Source organism: Notolabrus celidotus, chromosome 3 (genome assembly GCF_009762535.1).
Source record: "Notolabrus celidotus isolate fNotCel1 chromosome 3, fNotCel1.pri, whole genome shotgun sequence".
Taxonomy (NCBI): domain Eukaryota; kingdom Metazoa; phylum Chordata; class Actinopteri; order Labriformes; family Labridae; genus Notolabrus; species Notolabrus celidotus.
Window position 1 is genome coordinate 882158 of NC_048274.1, and position 17714 is coordinate 899871.

The following is a 17714-nucleotide window of genomic DNA, read 5'->3' on the forward strand; positions in this document are numbered from 1 at the left end:
TCCTAATCGTAACCCTAACCCTAATCGTAACCCTAACCCTAATCGTAACCCTAACCCTAATCGTAACCCTAATCGTAACCCTAACCCTAATTGTAACCCTAACCACAATCGTAACCCTAACCCTAATCGTAACCCTAACCCTAACCCTAACCCTAACCCTAATTGTAACCCTAACCCTAACCCTAACCCTAATCGTAACCCTAACCCTAACCCTAATCGTAACCCTAACCCTAACCCTAACCCTAATTGTAACCCTAACCCTAACCCTAACCCTAATCGTTACCCTAACCCTAACCCTAATTGTAACCCTAACCCTAACCCTAACCCTAATCGTAACCCTAATCGTAACCCTAACCCTAACCCTAACCCTAATCGTAACCCTAATCGTAACCCTAACCCTAACCCTAACCCTAATGGTAACCCTAACCCTAATCGTAACCCTAACCCTAACCCTAATCGTAACCCTAACCCTAACCCTAACCCTAATTGTAACCCTAACCCTAACCCTAACCCTAATCGTAACCCTAACCCTAACCCTAATCGTAACCCTAACCCTAATCGTAACCCTAACCCTAACCCTAATCGTAACCCTAACCCTAACCCTAACCCTAACCCTAATTGTAACCCTAACCCTAACCCTAACCTAATCGTTACCCTAACCCTAACCCTAACCCTAACCCTAATCGTAACCCTAACCCTAACCCTAACCCTAATTGTAACCCTTACCCTAACCCTAACCCTAATCGTAACCCTAACCCTAACCCTAATCGTAACCCTAACCCTAACCCTAACCCTAATTGTAACCCTAACCCTAACCCTAACCCTAATCGTTACCCTAACCCTAACCCTAATTGTAACCCTAACCCTAATTGTAACCCTAACCCTAATCGTAACCCTAACCCTAATCGTAACCCTAACCCTAATTGTAACCCTAACCCTAATGGTAACCCTAACCCTAATCGTAACCCTAACCCTAATTGTAACCCTAACCCTAACCCTAATCGTAACCCTAACCCTAATTGTAACCCTAACCCTAATTGTAACCCTAACCCTAATCGTAACCCTAACCCTAATCGTAACCCTAACCCTAATTGTAACCCTAACCCTAACCCTAATCGTAACCCTAACCCTAATTGTAACCCTAACCCTAATGGTAACCCTAACCCTAATGGTAACCCTAACCCTAATCGTAACCCTAACCCTAAACCTAATCATAACCCTAACCCTAATCGTAACCCTAACCCTAACCCTAATCGTAACCCTAACCCTAACCCTAATTGTAACCCTAACCCTAACCCTAATTGTAACCCTAACCCTAACCCTAACCCTAACCCTAATCGTAACCCTAACCCTAACCCTAATCGTAACCCTAACCCTAACCCTAATCGTAACCCTAACCCTAATTGTAACCCTAACCCTAACCCTAATCGTTCCCTAACCCTAATCCTAATTGTAACCCTAACCCTAATGGTAACCCTAACCCTAACCCTAATCGTAACCCTAACCCTAATCGTAACCCTAACCCTAACCCTAATTGTAACCCTAACCCTAACCCTAACCCTAATCGTAACCCTAACCCTAACCCTAATCGTAACCCTAACCCTAACCCTAATCGTAACCCTAACCCTAACCCTAATCGTAACCCTAACCCTAACCCTAACCCTAACCCTAACCCTAATTGTAACCCTAACCCTAACCCTAATCGTTACCCTAACCCTAACCCTAACCCTAACCCTAATCGTAACCCTAACCCTAACCCTAACCCTAATTGTAACCCTAACCCTAACCCTAACCCTAATCGTAACCCTAACCCTAACCCTAATCGTAACCCTAACCCTAACCCTAACCCTAATTGTAACCCTAACCCTAACCCTAACCCTAATCGTTACCCTAACCCTAACCCTAATTGTAACCCTAACCCTAATTGTAACCCTAACCCTAATCGTAACCCTAACCCTAATCGTAACCCTAACCCTAATGGTAACCCTTACCCTAATCGTAACCCTAACCCTAATTGTAACCCTAACCCTAATCGTAACCCTAACCCTAATCGTAACCCTAACCCTAATGGTAACCCTAACCCTAATTGTAACCCTAACCCTAATCGTAACCCTAACCCTAATCGTAACCCTAACCCTAATTGTAACCCTAACCCTAACCCTAATCGTAACCCTAACCCTAACCCTAATCGTAACCCTAACCCTAACCCTAATCGTAACCCTAACCCTAACCCTAACCCTAACCCTAATTGTAACCCTAACCCTAATCGTAACCCTAACCCTAACCCTAATCGTAACCCTAACCCTAACCCTAATTGTAACCCTAACCCTAACCCTAACCCTAATCGTTACCCTAACCCTAACCCTAATTGTAACCCTAACCCTAACCCTAACCCTAATCGTTACCCTAACCCTAACCCTAATTGTAACCCTAACCCTAATCGCAACCCTAACCCTAATCGTAACCCTAACCCTAATCGTAACCCTAACCCTAATCGTAACCCTAACCCTAATCGTAACCCTAACCCTAATCGTAACCCTAACCCTAATTGTAACCCTAACCCTAACCCTAGTTGTAACCCTAACCCTAATGGTAACCCTAACCCTAATGGTAACCCTAACCCTAATGGTAACCCTAATCGTAACCCTAACCCTAAACCTAATCATAACCCTAACCCTAATCGTAACCCTAACCCTAACCCTAATTGTAACCCTAACCCTAACCCTAATTGTAACCCTAACCCTAACCCTAATTGTAACCCTAACCCTAACCCTAACCCTAACCCTAATCATAGGGTATGATAAGGGTTAGGGTTACGGGTAGGGTTTAGAGAATTATTGAACCTTTTCACATTATTCACATTTCTTGAGCTCCACCTGTACTTGTGCACAAACATGTACACAGTTTGTCCACTAGAGGGCACTGTGATTCTGTTTCTTCTGCTCTGTGTAGAGATAAAGGATGTAAAGAGGGGAAACCTCACTGTAAACAAACATGTTATAAAGTAGATTTTAGTCACACAGTGATGAAACTCTCCCTTTAACCCTAACCAGAATTTAATGCAACTGTTCCAAAACTTAGTGTACTAATAGGAGAAGAGTCCTTCATCATCAGTGACCTCTGACCTCTTTACTCCTTTATTCAGAGGAGAAATATTCAGGTCCAGTTAAATCCAGTGAATGATGTTGTGATATTAAAATAAAGGAGCCCACTCGTCGTCGTTAGAATTCATAGTTTATTTATTGAAACTAAAAAAAAGAACAAGCAGGTAATGATGTGACTCAAGCAAACAGAGGTACAGATAAAAATAATGTTTCTGAAAAGGTCACTTTTTTATTATAAAACCCCAAAGATGATTTTAATGAAGCCCTCACACACACACACTCTCTCACACACACACACGCTCACACACACCTGTTTGAGCTACACTACTGCGATCCACAGACGCTGCGTCTGTTAGAAATAATTAGTGTTTGGAGAAAGAAAACAAAACACCGAAGCCTCTTCCCTTAACAGCAGCCTGATAAATGCTTCTACAGGCGGTCATAAGCACTCTTATTTTGAAAGGTCACTCGCTCTGAGGTCAGCGCGCATCTCGACATGTCACGACACAAACACGAAGACGAGCACGGGGGACAAAAAGAAGTCCTCAAAGCGTCATAAATCAGGAATCTCTCTGTACACGTAACCACACTTAGAGATGATTAAAAGAACGACATGAGCTGCAGTGTTTCTGTTCCACAGTGGTGAGAAAGTCTTTAATGTTTTGGCCCCGGTACTCTGAAGGAGGAGGAGGAGACGTTTGATCGTTTATGAAAAGCAGTCAGGAGGAAGAGAGTCTCCTTTCCTTCACGCAGACGCACCAAAGATTTAGGATCCTGGACGTAAACATCCTCACTGCTCCTGCATCCTCAGCCCCGTGCACACACTCATCGCTCCTCTGCTCTTTGGTGAGACTAACACGCCTCTCGTCTGTGTGAAGGGACACCTGATCGCCTCTAATACTGTATCTAGAAAAATAACAAGCTGCAAAATGCACCGTCACACCCGAGCTGCATTTTGCAGCTTTAACTGTGACCCAGCAGAGACGCGTGGAGCCAACGTCGGGTCTTTATTCTTAACCTGGATTATAATCTTTATATCTTCTCTTAGGATTAATTCACTTCCTCTCTTTCTGCTGCATGGAGAGAAACTTCAGGAACAGAGGGAAGAAGAAGAAGAGGAAGAGGAGGATGAGGAAGAGGAGGAGGGATGGAGAAGGAGCAAAAGAAAAGCCAGCAGGAGACCTGAAAGCGTCTCGCAGTGTCGAAGCGCTACGATGAGGTGAAGAGAGAAAAGACGGGAGGATGAAGAGGGAAAACAGGGATGAGATCGTCTCCGCTCTCGTTTGTCTTCTGGCGCACGGTCGGGGGGGTCGTCATCATTGCCGGACCTCCACGTAGTTGGCGGGGAAGAGGCCGTAGGAGCCTCTGCAGACGCCTCGCCACCAGCCTTCGTCGATCATCTCGATGTTGGTGATGATGTCGTCGGGATCGAAGGAGATTTCGTCGTCGCCGGCTGAAACAGGAAATGACAGATTGTTTAAAAGGTGACATATCATGCAAAATCAACTTTTTAATGGTTCTCTACCTGAAAAGTCAAAGACTCCATTCTGCCCCTGTTCTGATTTCTCCACCTTTCTGTAAATGTGTGCTGAAACCAGCCGTTTCAGACTTCAGTGTTTTTCATACGTCACAACGCCATCCGGTCTGTAACAGGAAGTCAGAGCTCGGAGCTTGTTCAGCCCATAGACTGTATAAAATACAACTCAACCCCTCCTCCGTTTTTCATTCCCTGCACACATGTGTGCTAACAAGGAGCTTAGGAGGGAGGCATGCTAGTTGTAGGCTGTCTTAATAAACACAAAGGTCGGTTTGACTCCCCACGTCTGCAGATTTGAAGATCTAGTGGATGATTTTTATTTATCATGGATAAGTGCTAGCGCTAGTTAGCATAGCTACATAGCTACATGTCGTAGCTGTAGCTGTGTACCAAGACACACGTGGACATACTGACAAATAAAACAACAAGAAACACTAAATCTGTGACCAATGGTTCAGAAAGGTCCTGCTGCAGGCGCCTCTCCGTCAGGATCAGATTCTGGATCAGATTCAGAGGGTTGAAGTAACGCGGGTCTGTGAGCAGCCGTGTATATTCAGCCAACATGTAAACATTAGATCAACGTGCTGGACAGCCGAGGCCACACCCACTTCCTGAGGGGGCGTGGTCAGAGAGAAAACAGACTGTTCTGAGGAGGACTGAAGAAGAGGGTTTTTCAGGCAGACCAAAATCTGATTTCAAAGTGTTTTTTTGAGCATAAAATTTAAAGACATGTTTTGGGGACCTCTTAGACCAATATATATTGATGAAAAGAGCGTAATATGTCACCTTTAAGATCAGCAGGTCACGCAGCTCCATCATTTCAACTTCTCACTAAATTTAGCACAGAGTTCTACACCGGGAGGATCAAGTGGAGGTTTTTCTACATGCAGTGTGACTGAGCTCTCTGAGTCCGTCTCTCACCTGCTTGGTAGTCGTAGAGAGCCACCGCCGTCACCCCGAGGTCCTCACCGTAGTCGTACTGCTGCCCGTCTGGAAGAGAAAAAAGGGTGTGTTAGTTGACACGCTACGATCTGTGTGTGGACGTAAAAGTTTGAAGATGTGATGATTTGAATCTGTTATTAAAACTTGTGTCGATTATTTCTCTCTGTGTCCACTTCTTTAAGGTCAGACTTTCTAAGACGTAATCCAGGACGCGAGTCTCCTGATGAATCCTCCTTCGATGACGGTTATGATCAGCGTTGATTTTGGCAGCAACTTTAGATTTAGTCTTTAGATGAACATGCTGGTTAGATTTAGTCACATTTGAGTCTTTACTTTTAGTCCAAACATTTCCTCTCTTTAAACTCATTCACGTTGTCGATCAGACATCAGTATCAGGGTTGTAACAAGTGTTTAATTGTGCAACATTTCACTCTTTTAACACTTTTGTTTGTGTAATATAGTAAGACAGTATTTTCCGTGATCGATCTTTGGAAATGTTAACGATCAATTATCGATTAATCATTAAAAAGCGTGAACGTTTTCCATCAAAATCAATGCCCAATGCGTTTTTTCCCCTGAATCAAATTTTCCTTCCTGACACAATGTATATAACTGACAGTATTGAATATCTACGGATCGTATTGAGGTGTTCAAAATGTTAAACACGCTGAATATCAACATGTGGAGCAGGCTCAGAATCTCTGCAGACACACAGTCATAAAAGTGAAGGCTCAGACTTCAACAAGGGAACTGAACAGAAACATGTTTCAGACTCACAGAGTCCAGTTTTCTGTCTACTCGTTCTTATTGAGAAAAATAATCATGTGAACGCGGTCAGGTGTCAGCCGGGAGCGCAACCGGGTCAGAATCAGTCCGGGGGCGGAGAAAAAAAGCACTCGTGGAGACCTGTCACTCAGCTGAGCGTCTCCGCTGTGAGCAACACCTTCAGTCAGCTGATTCACATCCAAACAAGCTTTAAACTTCAAACACCTCCCTGATAGCTGAACCAAATATGAGACCACATGATGTTTGTTCCACAGGATAGAAAATCAAAACAAAAAAAAGGTTTGAGTAAGTTCTTAACAATCAATTAATCCATACTCGATTAACTGTTGACATCCCTATTACTTACTATAGTAGAGTAAAAAGAAAACACTTTCTGTGAACACTACGATGATATTTTGATTCTCTGGCTTTGAATAAAAGTGCTATCAACATACAATACAAGGACAGACAGTCCACAGCACTCTGAACTGCATCTTGACGTATCTGAGCTCGTCAATGTCTCTGTCTTCAGACGTTCAGTTTTTGGTTGAGACTGATTTAAGAACATGTAGAAGGCTGTTCTTCCTTTTACTGTGTTTAACATCAGTAAGAGAAAGTTTATGAATTGATACACCCCCTTCACTACCAGCCTGCACACAGGCATTAAACTTACTCTGTAAACTGATGACTGAGTGTAACTTTTAGAAACTTCATGATCTGTAACATCGATCACGTAAAGACGATAAAGCTGTCCTCTGTTTCAAACCGTCTGATGCTTTCCTGTTAAAGACACCGAGCTCGGTCCTTGTGTCACAGAATCTCACAGAAGCGAGGAAGAGAAAAGACCCACCGAACATAAACCCTCACGTGTCTTTACCTCCTGCTGCTGCTGCGGTCTCGGCGGGGACCTGGTAGGTCTCCTCCGGCTGGGTCTGTGGCTCCGCCTCGTACAGCTGCTCGCCGTTCTCTGTGGTGGTGTCATAATACGACTCCTCTGTTTTCTAAGAGACAGAACGTTACACGTTTCAGAGAGAGAGTCCAGAGAGCGCCGCTACCAGCACCTCAGAGCCGCAGCCTCTCACCTGGTATGCTGGTTCAGCTGGTTGTGCTGCTGGAATCGGGCTGGGGGTGGGACTGGGTACGGGACTTGCAGCAGCAGCGGGAGCCGGAGAGGGAGCCTTGGGCGTAGCTTCGATCTTGCGGCGCATCTCCTCCTGCTCCTGCTTATCCTTGGCCTGCCGACGCGCTCGCTCCTCCTCCGCCTTCTTCCTGTCCTCCTCCTCCTTCTGCTTGGCGATGTTCTCGAAGCGGGCCTTGATGCTCCCTGTGCTGCTGCCGGCTGCAGGGAAAGGAAAGGACACGCAGGGAGGTCAGGCACGGTCTAAAGATCTGACTCTGACACCGTGGATCTCAACGAGAGCTCACCAGCCTCCACAGGTTTGGTTTTCTGGTACGATGAGCTCGGCTTCTCCACTTCATCAAACGTCCCCGCACTCTGCAGAGAGAGAAAGACGTCAGACAGAGCTCCCACCACATCAGTGAAAACGTCAACATGCATGAGCTCTCCTCACCTTATCCATGCGGTCATTCTGGACGCCATACTTCCCTCCAAAGCCTTTAGAGTAGTCTGGAAACAGGAAGGAGAGAGGAAACATCAGATCTCTGTTCTTTAAAAGACACAACCGCAGTCTGCTTCATCAGGACTCCAGATCTCTGAGAGAAGGTCTAAAGATGGACTGGTTTACAAAGTTTACTATCAGACTCTTCTCTGTTCTGCAGGTTCAGATGAAGCAGACTGCGGTTGGTTTGAACTCATAAACGGAGGGGCTGCTGGGATCAAAGAACGGGCTGATGCGTTCATGCAAACCTGTAAAGAAGAGAAACAATAAAAACTGAAAGCAGGCGGTGACAGCGTGAAAACTGGGAGGAGAGTCCAAGCCAGACATCTGGGGTCAAGCAGCCACCTTGGATCAATCTTTGCATCGAAGATCAGCCGTGTGTCTGAGCGGCCGCAGCAGGAGGGACGCACGAATGAATGACATGCACACACTGAATGAAAGCAGCAGGGGGCGCTGATCAGGGAGGGGAGGTGATACAGTCTTTAAACCACATGAAGATGTTTGATATCCCTCTCTACTTGAAGATCTGTTTGTTTGTGGATCAGGCTTGGACCAGGTCTTAGTTATGCTGCTATAGGCTTAGACTGACACACTGGGATCCTGTCTTTCCCTCTCTCTCCTCTCTCTGCCTGTCTCTCACTTTAACTCTTCCTGTCCCATTAAAGTTACTAACCATAGACCTTTCTGGAGTCCCTGAGCTCCCTTGTCTCGTAGGTTCCTCTGGATCTCTGCTGTAGATTCCTTTTTTGGGGTCTGTTATTCATCCTTTCTTTCTTTCTGTCCTTCCTTGTTTTCTTTACTTCTTTCTCTTTTTTCTTTTTCATTCCTTTCTTTCTTTCTTTCTTTATTTCCTTTTTCCTTTTTGCTTACTTTCTGTCCTTCCTTGTTTTCTTTACTTTTTTCTTTTTCATTATTTCTTTCTTTCTTTCTTTCTTTCTTTCTTTCTTTCTTTCTTTTTTCATCCTTTATGTCTCCTTTCTTATCCCGTCCTTTCCTTCTGTCATCCCTTCACCATTTATTCTCCTCTTTTTCTTTCTTCTGGTCTCCCTCTCTTTTCTCTTTTCTTAGACCTTTCTGGAGTCCCTGAGCTCCCTTGTCTCGTAGGTTCCTCTGGATCTCTGCTGCTGTGCACGTGCCAGACTCCAGCTGCTCCAACTACTACTATCCGTCTCCCCACTATCATCTCTCTCTCTCTCTTCACCTCCCTCTATCCCTCTCTCCAACACGGTCTCAGCAGATGTGTGTCTAACATGAGTCTGGTCCTGCTGGAGGTTTCTGCCTGTTAAAGGAAGTTTGTCCTTGCCACTGTAACTTGCTAAATGCTGCAAAGTGCTCTGCTCATGGTGGATTAAGATGAGATCAGACTGAGTCCTGTCTGGAAGTGGGGACTGGATCTGATCCGGTCTTGATGTTGGGTCTTTGTTAAGAATAGAACATAGAGTACGGTCTAGACCGGCTCTGTTTGGAAAGAGGATAACGTTTGTTGTGGACTAGGCTGGGATGGGATGGAGGGGTCATGTGGTCTTGGAGGCTGTGAAATGAAAGATGATGCGTCCTTCTTTTTAAAGGATGCAGGCGTGAAGGTTTCAAGCCAGCAGGAAGCCAGAGGGGAGGGTGAGGGGGTGAGGACGGGGGTGTAGGGAGGGAGGGAGGGAGGGGGTTAGAAGTGTTGTTGTGTTCAGGGGAGTTTCTGTGCCTTTCTGGGACTCGTGCTTGGCCAGGCTCTCCTTGTGCTCATATCCCAGGGCACACTGGTCCTGCTTCTCTGCCTGTACCCCATACTGCCCTCCAAACCCACGCTTATAGTCTGCAATACACACACACACACACACACACACGGACAGACAAGAACCAACATGAGGGCCCCATGAGATCCGTATTAACGTTTACAGGTTCTGGTTTAAGAGCTTTAACTGCTGCTCGAGCACACGGGGTGAGCCGGTCTGGCGGAGGCTACTCTCAGGCTCTCGATTATGATGCTGATTATCTGACTCTGGGGGTCACCGCATGTGTTCTTACGGTTCCAAAACTTGCAGAGAAGTTGCTCTACAGATTCAGGGAAGTCATTCAGCTCTTAGTGACACATTCTCTTGATGACTCTGAGGTCTTCGATTCCCTCTTCGTCATGACTAACGGAGAGGGAGACCTGAACCCCAGCCGAGGTGAAACCAGGTCACACGCAGACCGGTCCATGGGAACTACAGCGACCAAAGTACTCTGATTCCCTCTGTGTTTCCTGTTTGGTGGAAATCATAGGGCCCAACAAACAAACAGGTATATACACATATAAAGAGACAGACATACAGACACAGTGAAACAGCAGACAGTTATCATCACTCATGCTTTGAGACAGGAAGGAGACAGGTCAGGAGGTTACTCAGGTTCATTTCTTCTCAGTCTTTGACTTCATGATGTTAAGAGACTAGAAGCTGTGTAGTGGATGTGATCTTTCAAATGTTAGTAAACACAACAGCTGTGTCCCATCCAGGCTGCACAGACCGGTCAGGCCGGACTGAAGTGAGGGGGTCTGGACTTTGCAGGATATACGTCGCCTGTATAATTTGAAGTTTCAATGCAGTTGTGCAGCTCACTACAAATCGTATCATTTAAATGTTTAACTCAGACATCCTTTTGTTTTTCTAAACTGGTGCTCAAAAGAATTCTGGGTCACGAAGGACGCTCACATTGTATCCGACACAGCTGATGCAAAGTAGGACACAGGACAGCCTTCAACATGCTGCAGGGATGCATTTGTACACAGTGATTATCTACTGTGCTGAAAATGCAGATCTGAACATATCTGTAGAGAATCAACGTCCTAAGTTTGACATCACATGAGCCCATTAATTTACTCTAAAGTAAATTAAAGACTCATCTTTTTAGTCTGGATTTTATTATATAGAATAAATATACATATACAGTTGTGCTCATAAGTTTACATACCCTGGCATAATTTATGATTTCTTGGGTAGTTTCTGTTGTCTTTATGATTTAAAAAGAGTAAACACAGTTGAGTGATAATAATTTGCTTCACCAAATCACTAACCACGAGTGAAAAGAAAGTTTTCCTCTTATCTTTCATGTTCTCTGAAAAATGGCCAAAAAAGTCACAAATTCTATCAGGGTATTAAACTTTGGAGCACAACTGTAATAATAAAAAATAATATAAATAAATAAATATATCAATAAGTAAATATCTGTATAATATAAAAATGTATAATAAATATTTATATACTTCACTTGTTTATTTTATAACTTAATTTATCCTTTTAATGTCAATTTATATTTATTTTAATGTTCTTGAATTTTCTTTAATTACTAATTTTTATTGCTATTTTTAATGATTGTATTGATCTTAAAGGTGACATATCACACTTTTTTCATCAACATATGTTGGTCTAAGAGGTCCCCAAAACATGTCTTTAAAGTTTATGCTCAAAAAAACACTTTGAAATCAGATTTTGGTCTGCCTGAAAAACCCTCTTCTTCAGCCCTCCTCAGAACAGTCTGTTTTCTCTCTGACCACGCCCCCTCAGGAAGTGGGTGTGGCCTCGGCTGTCCAGCACGTTGATCTAATGTTTACACGTTGGCTGAATATACACGGCTGCTCACAGACCCGCGTTACTTCAACCCTCTGAATCTGATCCAGAATCTGATCCTGATGGAGAGGCGCCTGCAGCAGGACCTTTCTGAACCATTGGTCACAGATTTAGTGTTTCTTGTTGTTTTATTTATCAGCATGTCGACGTGTGTCTTGGTACACAGCTACCAACATGTAGCTATGTGGCTATGCTAACTAGCGCTAGCACTTATCCATGATAAATAAAAATCATCCACTAGATCTTCAAATCTGCAGACGTGGGGAGTCAAAGCGACCTTTGTGTTTATTAAGACAGCCTACAACTAGCATGCCTCCCTCCTAAGCTCCTTGTTAGCACACATGTGTGCAGGGAATGAAAAACGGAGGAGGGCTTGAGTTGTATTTTATACAGTCTATGGGCTGAACAAGCTCCGAGCTCTGACTTCCTGTTACAGACCGGATATTGTTGTTACGTAACAAAAACACTGAAAACTGAAACGGCTGGTTTCAGCACACATTTACAGAAAGGTGGAGAAATCAGAACAGGGGCAGAATGGATTCTTTTCATTCTCTGGGGGGTTTGTAGACAGGGACACATATTTCAGGTAGAGAACCATTAAAAAGTCCATTTTGCATGATATGTCACCTTTAAGACTTTCATCTTTACCTTTTTTTATTGTCTTTAATATTTATATATTTTATCTCTTATTTACTCATTTCTTCACTATTTCCCTTTGTTGTTTATTTATATACATTTTATTGCAGTTGTTGTTTATTAGTCTCAACTTTTAAATCTATTTCTGTTTTATGTTTAGTCACATATTAGATTTTTATGTTTCTATCTCTGTAAAGCACTTTGAATTGTGTTTGATTTGTATGAAAGGTTATCTGTAAATAAAGCTTGATTGATGAAACACAGTCCGTAAAATATTGAATTTAAACTGATTCTGAAATAACAAATACATGCTTTGTCTTTTTTGGGGTTGTTGACTTTGTTTTGGTGTTTATTTGCTTTACTTTTGGTTGTTTTTTGCAGCAGTAAGCACAGACATCCAGTGGACTGCTGGTACCAAAATATTAATGTAAAAAAAAAAGGAACATTACAAAAAGTTGAAGATAAAAAAAGGCTGAAGAACATGAAATACTGAACGGACACAGAGCAGCAAAGTTGCCACATGTAGTGGTTTGTTTAACGTCCAATAAGATTATTTTATTGATGTATTTATTGCTTGCATGCCTATTCTAAGTTGATGTGGATGAGATTATGAGGCAGTAAATCTGAGCCGTGGTTTCACTTCCTCTTGTGAGGCGTTTTTCTCTCTCGTTACCCCCGGATTGAGGAAGTTATCAACCTTTGAAAAAACCACATCCGGAGCCACGATGAGACCACATCAGAGCGGAGCAGGAAGAAAGGTTTTACAGTTCAGACACACGGTGTGCTGAACTCACAGCGGGTGAGTTAAATCAGAAGCGTTACCTTTCTGGGACTCGTGGAGCTGCAGTTTCTCCTGGTGGTCCCAACCGAGCGCTGATTTATCCTGTCGGTCCGTCTGCACGCCGAACTTCCCCCCGAAGCCCTTCACGTAGTCTGCAGGAACACAGAACACACTAAGTGATGCAAACACTGACATGCTTCTGTTCTGTTTTCTATGTGGCACAGACAAAATCACAGCATGGAAAGACTGTCATGGCGTAGATATCTAAATGGTTTCCCTAAACCAAATGTAAGAACATGAGTGGGATCAAACAGTAACACCTGGTTTATCTAGAAGTTAAAGATCCTTGATGGTAGAGTTCAGATTTGATGTTCTTCCTCTGGATGTTGACTCAAAAGTCTTCAAGAGGAAATCAGACTTCGTGAGAGTCCCATTTTTTTTTGCAATGTACAAACTATGATGACCTACAAGAGTCCAAAAAGGTGTTTCATGAAATCACTTGTCAAAACCTGGAAATATTGTAGTGACGTGTTTAAGTTTGCTAAAACTAGGAAGAGAGCGCACATTTCTCCAGTGCTAGCTTCTCTACACTGACTCCCAATAAAATGTAGAATAGAATTTAAAATCCTTCTTTTAACCTACAAAGCCCTTAAAAATCAGACACCCTCGTATCTTAAAGAGCTCATAGTGCCCTATTACCCCTCTAGAACTCTACGCTCCCAACATGCAGGCTTGCTAGTTGTACCTAAAATCTCTAAAAGTAGTATGGGAGGTAGAACCTTCAGTTATCAGGCCCCTCTCCTTTGGAATCATCTACCAGTCAGGGTCCGGGAGGCAGACACCCTCTCTACTTTTAAGAGTAGGCTTCAAACTTTCCTTTTTGATAAAGCTTATAGTTAGAGCTGGATCAGGCTTGGACCAGCTTTTGTCATGCTGCTATAGGCCTAGACTGCCGGGGGAACTGGCGCACTGACACACTGGGATCCTAGCTCACCCCCTTCCCCCCAACCCCTTCATCACTTACTGTAACTCTGCCTGTCCCATTAAAGTTACTAACCATAGACCTTTCTGGAGTCCCTGAGCTCCCTTGTCTCGTAGGTTCCTCTGAGCTGCCGTAGACGTCCTCCTGCTGCGGACGACCTGGACTCCAGCGGCAACAGCTTCTACGACTCGTCTCATCACTATCACTTCTCTCTCTTACTCCCCTCTATCTGTCTTTCCAGACCCAACTCGGTCGAGGCATGATGGCTGTCTAACATGAGTCTGGTCCTGCTGGAGGTTTCTGCCTGTTAAAAGGAAGTTTTTCCTCTCCACTGTAACTAGCTAAATACTGTGAGGTGCAATGCTCACGATGGATTAAGGTGGGGTCAGACTGAGTCTTACCCTGTCTTGAAGTTGGGTCTCTGTTCATAATTTGACATAGAGTGGTCTAGACCTGCTATGTTTGTAAAAGCGTCTTGAGATAACGTTTGTTGTGATTTGGCGCTATACAAATAAAGATTGATTGATTGATTGATTGATATTGCCGTACACCGGCCTGCTGCTGTGGACGTGCCAGACTCCAGCTGCTACAACTACTACTATCCGTCTCTCCACTATCATCTCTCTCTCTCTTCATCTCCCTCTATCCCTCTCTCCAACACGGTCTCAGCAGATGTGTGTCTAACCTGAGTCTGGTCCTGCTGGAGGTTTCTGCCTGTTAAAGGAAGTTTGTCCTTGCCCTGGTTGGCCTACAGGTTTAAGCGTGCTCCCCATGCAAGAGGCTCAAGTCCTCGTTGCAGCAATCGCTGGTTCAACTCTCCCACTCTCTACTCCCCACATTTGCTGTCTCTCTTCAGCTGTCCTATAATATAACTCAAAAAAGGCTTTGTTTAAAAAGCAGGGACAGATACAGGTCTTAAGTTGAGGTGTTAAGTATGCATCTGAAAAACATGCAGTAACTGTGACAGGATAACTGGAGGCTGATTCTGGGAAACTAGTAGTCCAAAACATCGGACCAAGTTCAGTCCTTCCCCTTTTTACTGATGTACAACACTGCTTGTTAGCCTCTCACACAACCACAGATATTCAAGAGCTATGGCATCACTGGTGGTATAAAATAAGTCTGCTTGCTGAAAGACCTGAATCGACTCACAGGTGACGCTTGTCAGAGACAATATTCTAAATCACAAAGACAGCAACATAATAAAACACTAGATCAATAAAACCCTCTGTTTAGTCTCACATATATTAACAGGTACATGTTGTTTTCACGCTGGTCCCTGTTATCGCAGCATGTGACCCAGTTATATTCAAACCCAGCCTTCACTATCAGCCTGTATCTTTAAACAGACATGAGCCAACCACGCTGCAAAGTCTGCTCAGGTGTGTCAGGATCTATCTCAGGAATCTGCAGGTGACGCTGCTTCACTGTGTGATAACAGTTCAGACAAGTCAGAACGAATGGGAGGGAGGGAGGGAGGGAGAGAGAGAGGAGGGACGTATTCAGGCCCAAAGACACATTAACCTGCTGATAACAGGGGACAGGTTTGAGCCTTTGTGTGTTCTCCTCTTGCACGACGATACTCTAACAGTCCAAAACATGGACATTATCTGTCGGTGTGAGTGTGTGCACGGCTGGTTGTTTGTCTTTGCATGTTTGACCTGTCCAGTGCATGCCTCGCTTCTCGCCCAATGACAGCTGGGATAGGCTAAATAAGTTCTGGAGTACCACATCATTCATATTATGTAGCTTCACCATGATGATACCGACCTTTCTGTGACTCGTGCTGCTCCGTCTTGCCCTGGTACTCAAAGCCCACAGCGCTCTTGTCCACCTTGTCGGTCTCCACGCCAAACTTGCCGCCAAAGCCTTTAGCATAATCTGCAGGAGGCCGGAGAGGAGGAGGAGGAGGGAGAAAAATCAAACGTTAGAACAGGAAGTGGAGGAGAGATAATCCAGAGTATGCAGAATATTCTCTTGATCGTTCTTCTTCGTCTTGTTTGTGTATTTAGACTCTAAATGAGGCGTTCTCAACAAATTAAAGTTCTGAATCAAACTTTTAAAGAAGGAAAAGCATGAGTAAACAGGAGGAAACTGATACCTTCACAACAAAGAGCCTGTTCAAAGGAAGGGTCATACATAAATTAAAACATCCCACTCTCCTGGGAGAACCAGTCGGGTCAGACCGAAGCCACAGACCAGCTGGCGAGTGTGCCAAACTCCTGTAATCTGAGACGGGAGCCGCGGAAAGCCATGAAAGGAGACAGAACGGAAGAGTCTGCCTACGTCCAAGAGATTCTCTGAAGTCCCTCAGAGTCCTCTGAGGCAGATGTGCCGTGTGTGCATCATCTGAACACACTTTAAGAAGAGTTTGTGTCGTAAAAACTGGGACAAAAAAAACACATCAAGCACGCAACTGAGAGAAAATGAAGCCATTGTTTGCAGCAGACGAAGGCTGAGGAATGGAGGAAGAGGAAGAGAAGCAAAATAAGGAGATGTGTCGTGTGTGTGTGTGTGAGTGTGTGTGTGTGTGTGTTTCTCAGTTGTCCTCCAGGTTGAAGGGGTTCCACACAAACCTTTCTGGGAATCGTGTTTCTCGGTTTTGCCCTGGTAATCGAAGCCCATCGCGCTCTGGTCCACGCGATCTGACTGCACGCCGTATCGCCCCCCAAACCCAGTGGAGTAGTCTACACAGCAAAGCAGGGGGAGCAAGGGTCAAAGGTCAGGGTGAAGCAGCATGGTAAGCAGTGGTCAAGAAGAAGCAGCCCAATTCCAAATTCCCCTTAAACATTTACTTGACTTGATTTAGACACATTCGGGTTTTAAAGATATCTGCACACTCAGTACTGAGGAGGCGCTGGAATTGGGCGAATGTTCAGAACCTCTCTGGAGGAGATGAATGCAAAACAAAGGTGATGACAATATGGAGGCTTAAAAGCTGCAGGCTAGATGAATGTGCAGCTAAGAAGCGAGAGAGGACTCTCAGAGCAGCAGGGTCACTTCTGACTGCTGGATGAAGAGCTTCATGATGAGCTTGGAGTCGACTCCGGCACATTGGACCTTAAATGTTGCAGCAACTAAGAGGTTAAAGTTCTGGGGTCAAGTTGCACCAACTGGGGGTTATTATAGGTCAGACCTGGAGCTGACACCTGCAGCGAATTTAGAGTCCTGCCCCGTTTACCTTGCACCTTCCTGGGAGGGAGAAGGCATCAGTTTGAGTATCAGATAGTTAAACATCAGGTAGTTTACTCAGACTGTGAGCTGATCATGAGGTTTGTTTTGTCTGAATGAAATGAGGAGCTACCTCGATTAATAAGAAATGTATTTATGAACTCAAACTTTGTCAACATGAATCTAACATGCCGGAGAACAAAGCCTGAACAAACATCAGTTATTACTGTCCTACAAACTGAGCTGTGACTCATCGTGTGCCAGGAAACACAAAACCACATCAACATGGTGAGTGTGTGTTGTGCAATCCCATTAGAGCAGAGATCAGGAGTGTGTGTGTGTGTGTGTGCTGCAGCTGGCCCCGTGCCAAACACTGATAATGAATGCATCTCCTGCAGGTGATAAAGGCCTAACCGGCTGATAAAAGCAGGTTTAATAAACACTGATGATTTGATTCTGAGGTGTCGTCTGAGTCCTGGTTGTTGCAGCGGATCACTCAGAGTGATCAGGACTAGTTCGCTGATCTGCTGAGACAGACGATAGATGAGGACGTCACCTTTCTGTGAAGCATGTTTCTC

The 17714-nt window shown here is 44.4% G+C and overlaps 1 protein-coding gene across 1 annotated transcript; it reads right to left on the reverse strand.

Annotated features, from left to right (window-relative positions):
* Nucleotides 1-3308: 3308 nt before the first annotated feature.
* Nucleotides 3309-17708, reverse strand: LOC117810077 (src substrate cortactin-like). The gene is made up of 10 exons (XM_034679659.1): nt 17693-17708; nt 16542-16652; nt 15736-15846; nt 13025-13135; nt 7920-7975; nt 7774-7843; nt 7431-7687; nt 7226-7349; nt 5563-5631; nt 3309-4557 (listed from the first exon to the last, which is right to left on the reverse strand). Exons 2-10 carry the CDS (start codon nt 16588-16590, stop codon nt 4421-4423), a joined length of 984 nt encoding a protein of 327 aa, XP_034535550.1. The 5' UTR covers nt 16591-16652; nt 17693-17708; the 3' UTR covers nt 3309-4420.
* Between the last annotated feature and the right edge of the window lie 6 nt (nt 17709-17714).

Bases quoted from the DNA above. Each gene is read 5' to 3' on its own strand.
- LOC117810077 (XM_034679659.1), bottom strand. From the start codon at position 16,590: ATGGGCTTCGATTACCAGGGCAAAACCGAGAAACACGATTCCCAGAAA. The intron at 7,688-7,773 runs GTGAGCTCTCGT...CTTTCCCTGCAG, and splicing joins AACCAAACCTGTGGAGGCTG to CCGGCAGCAGCACAGGGAGC. The intron at 7,350-7,430 runs GTGAGAGGCTGC...TCTGTCTCTTAG, and splicing joins CAGCTGAACCAGCATACCAG to AAAACAGAGGAGTCGTATTA.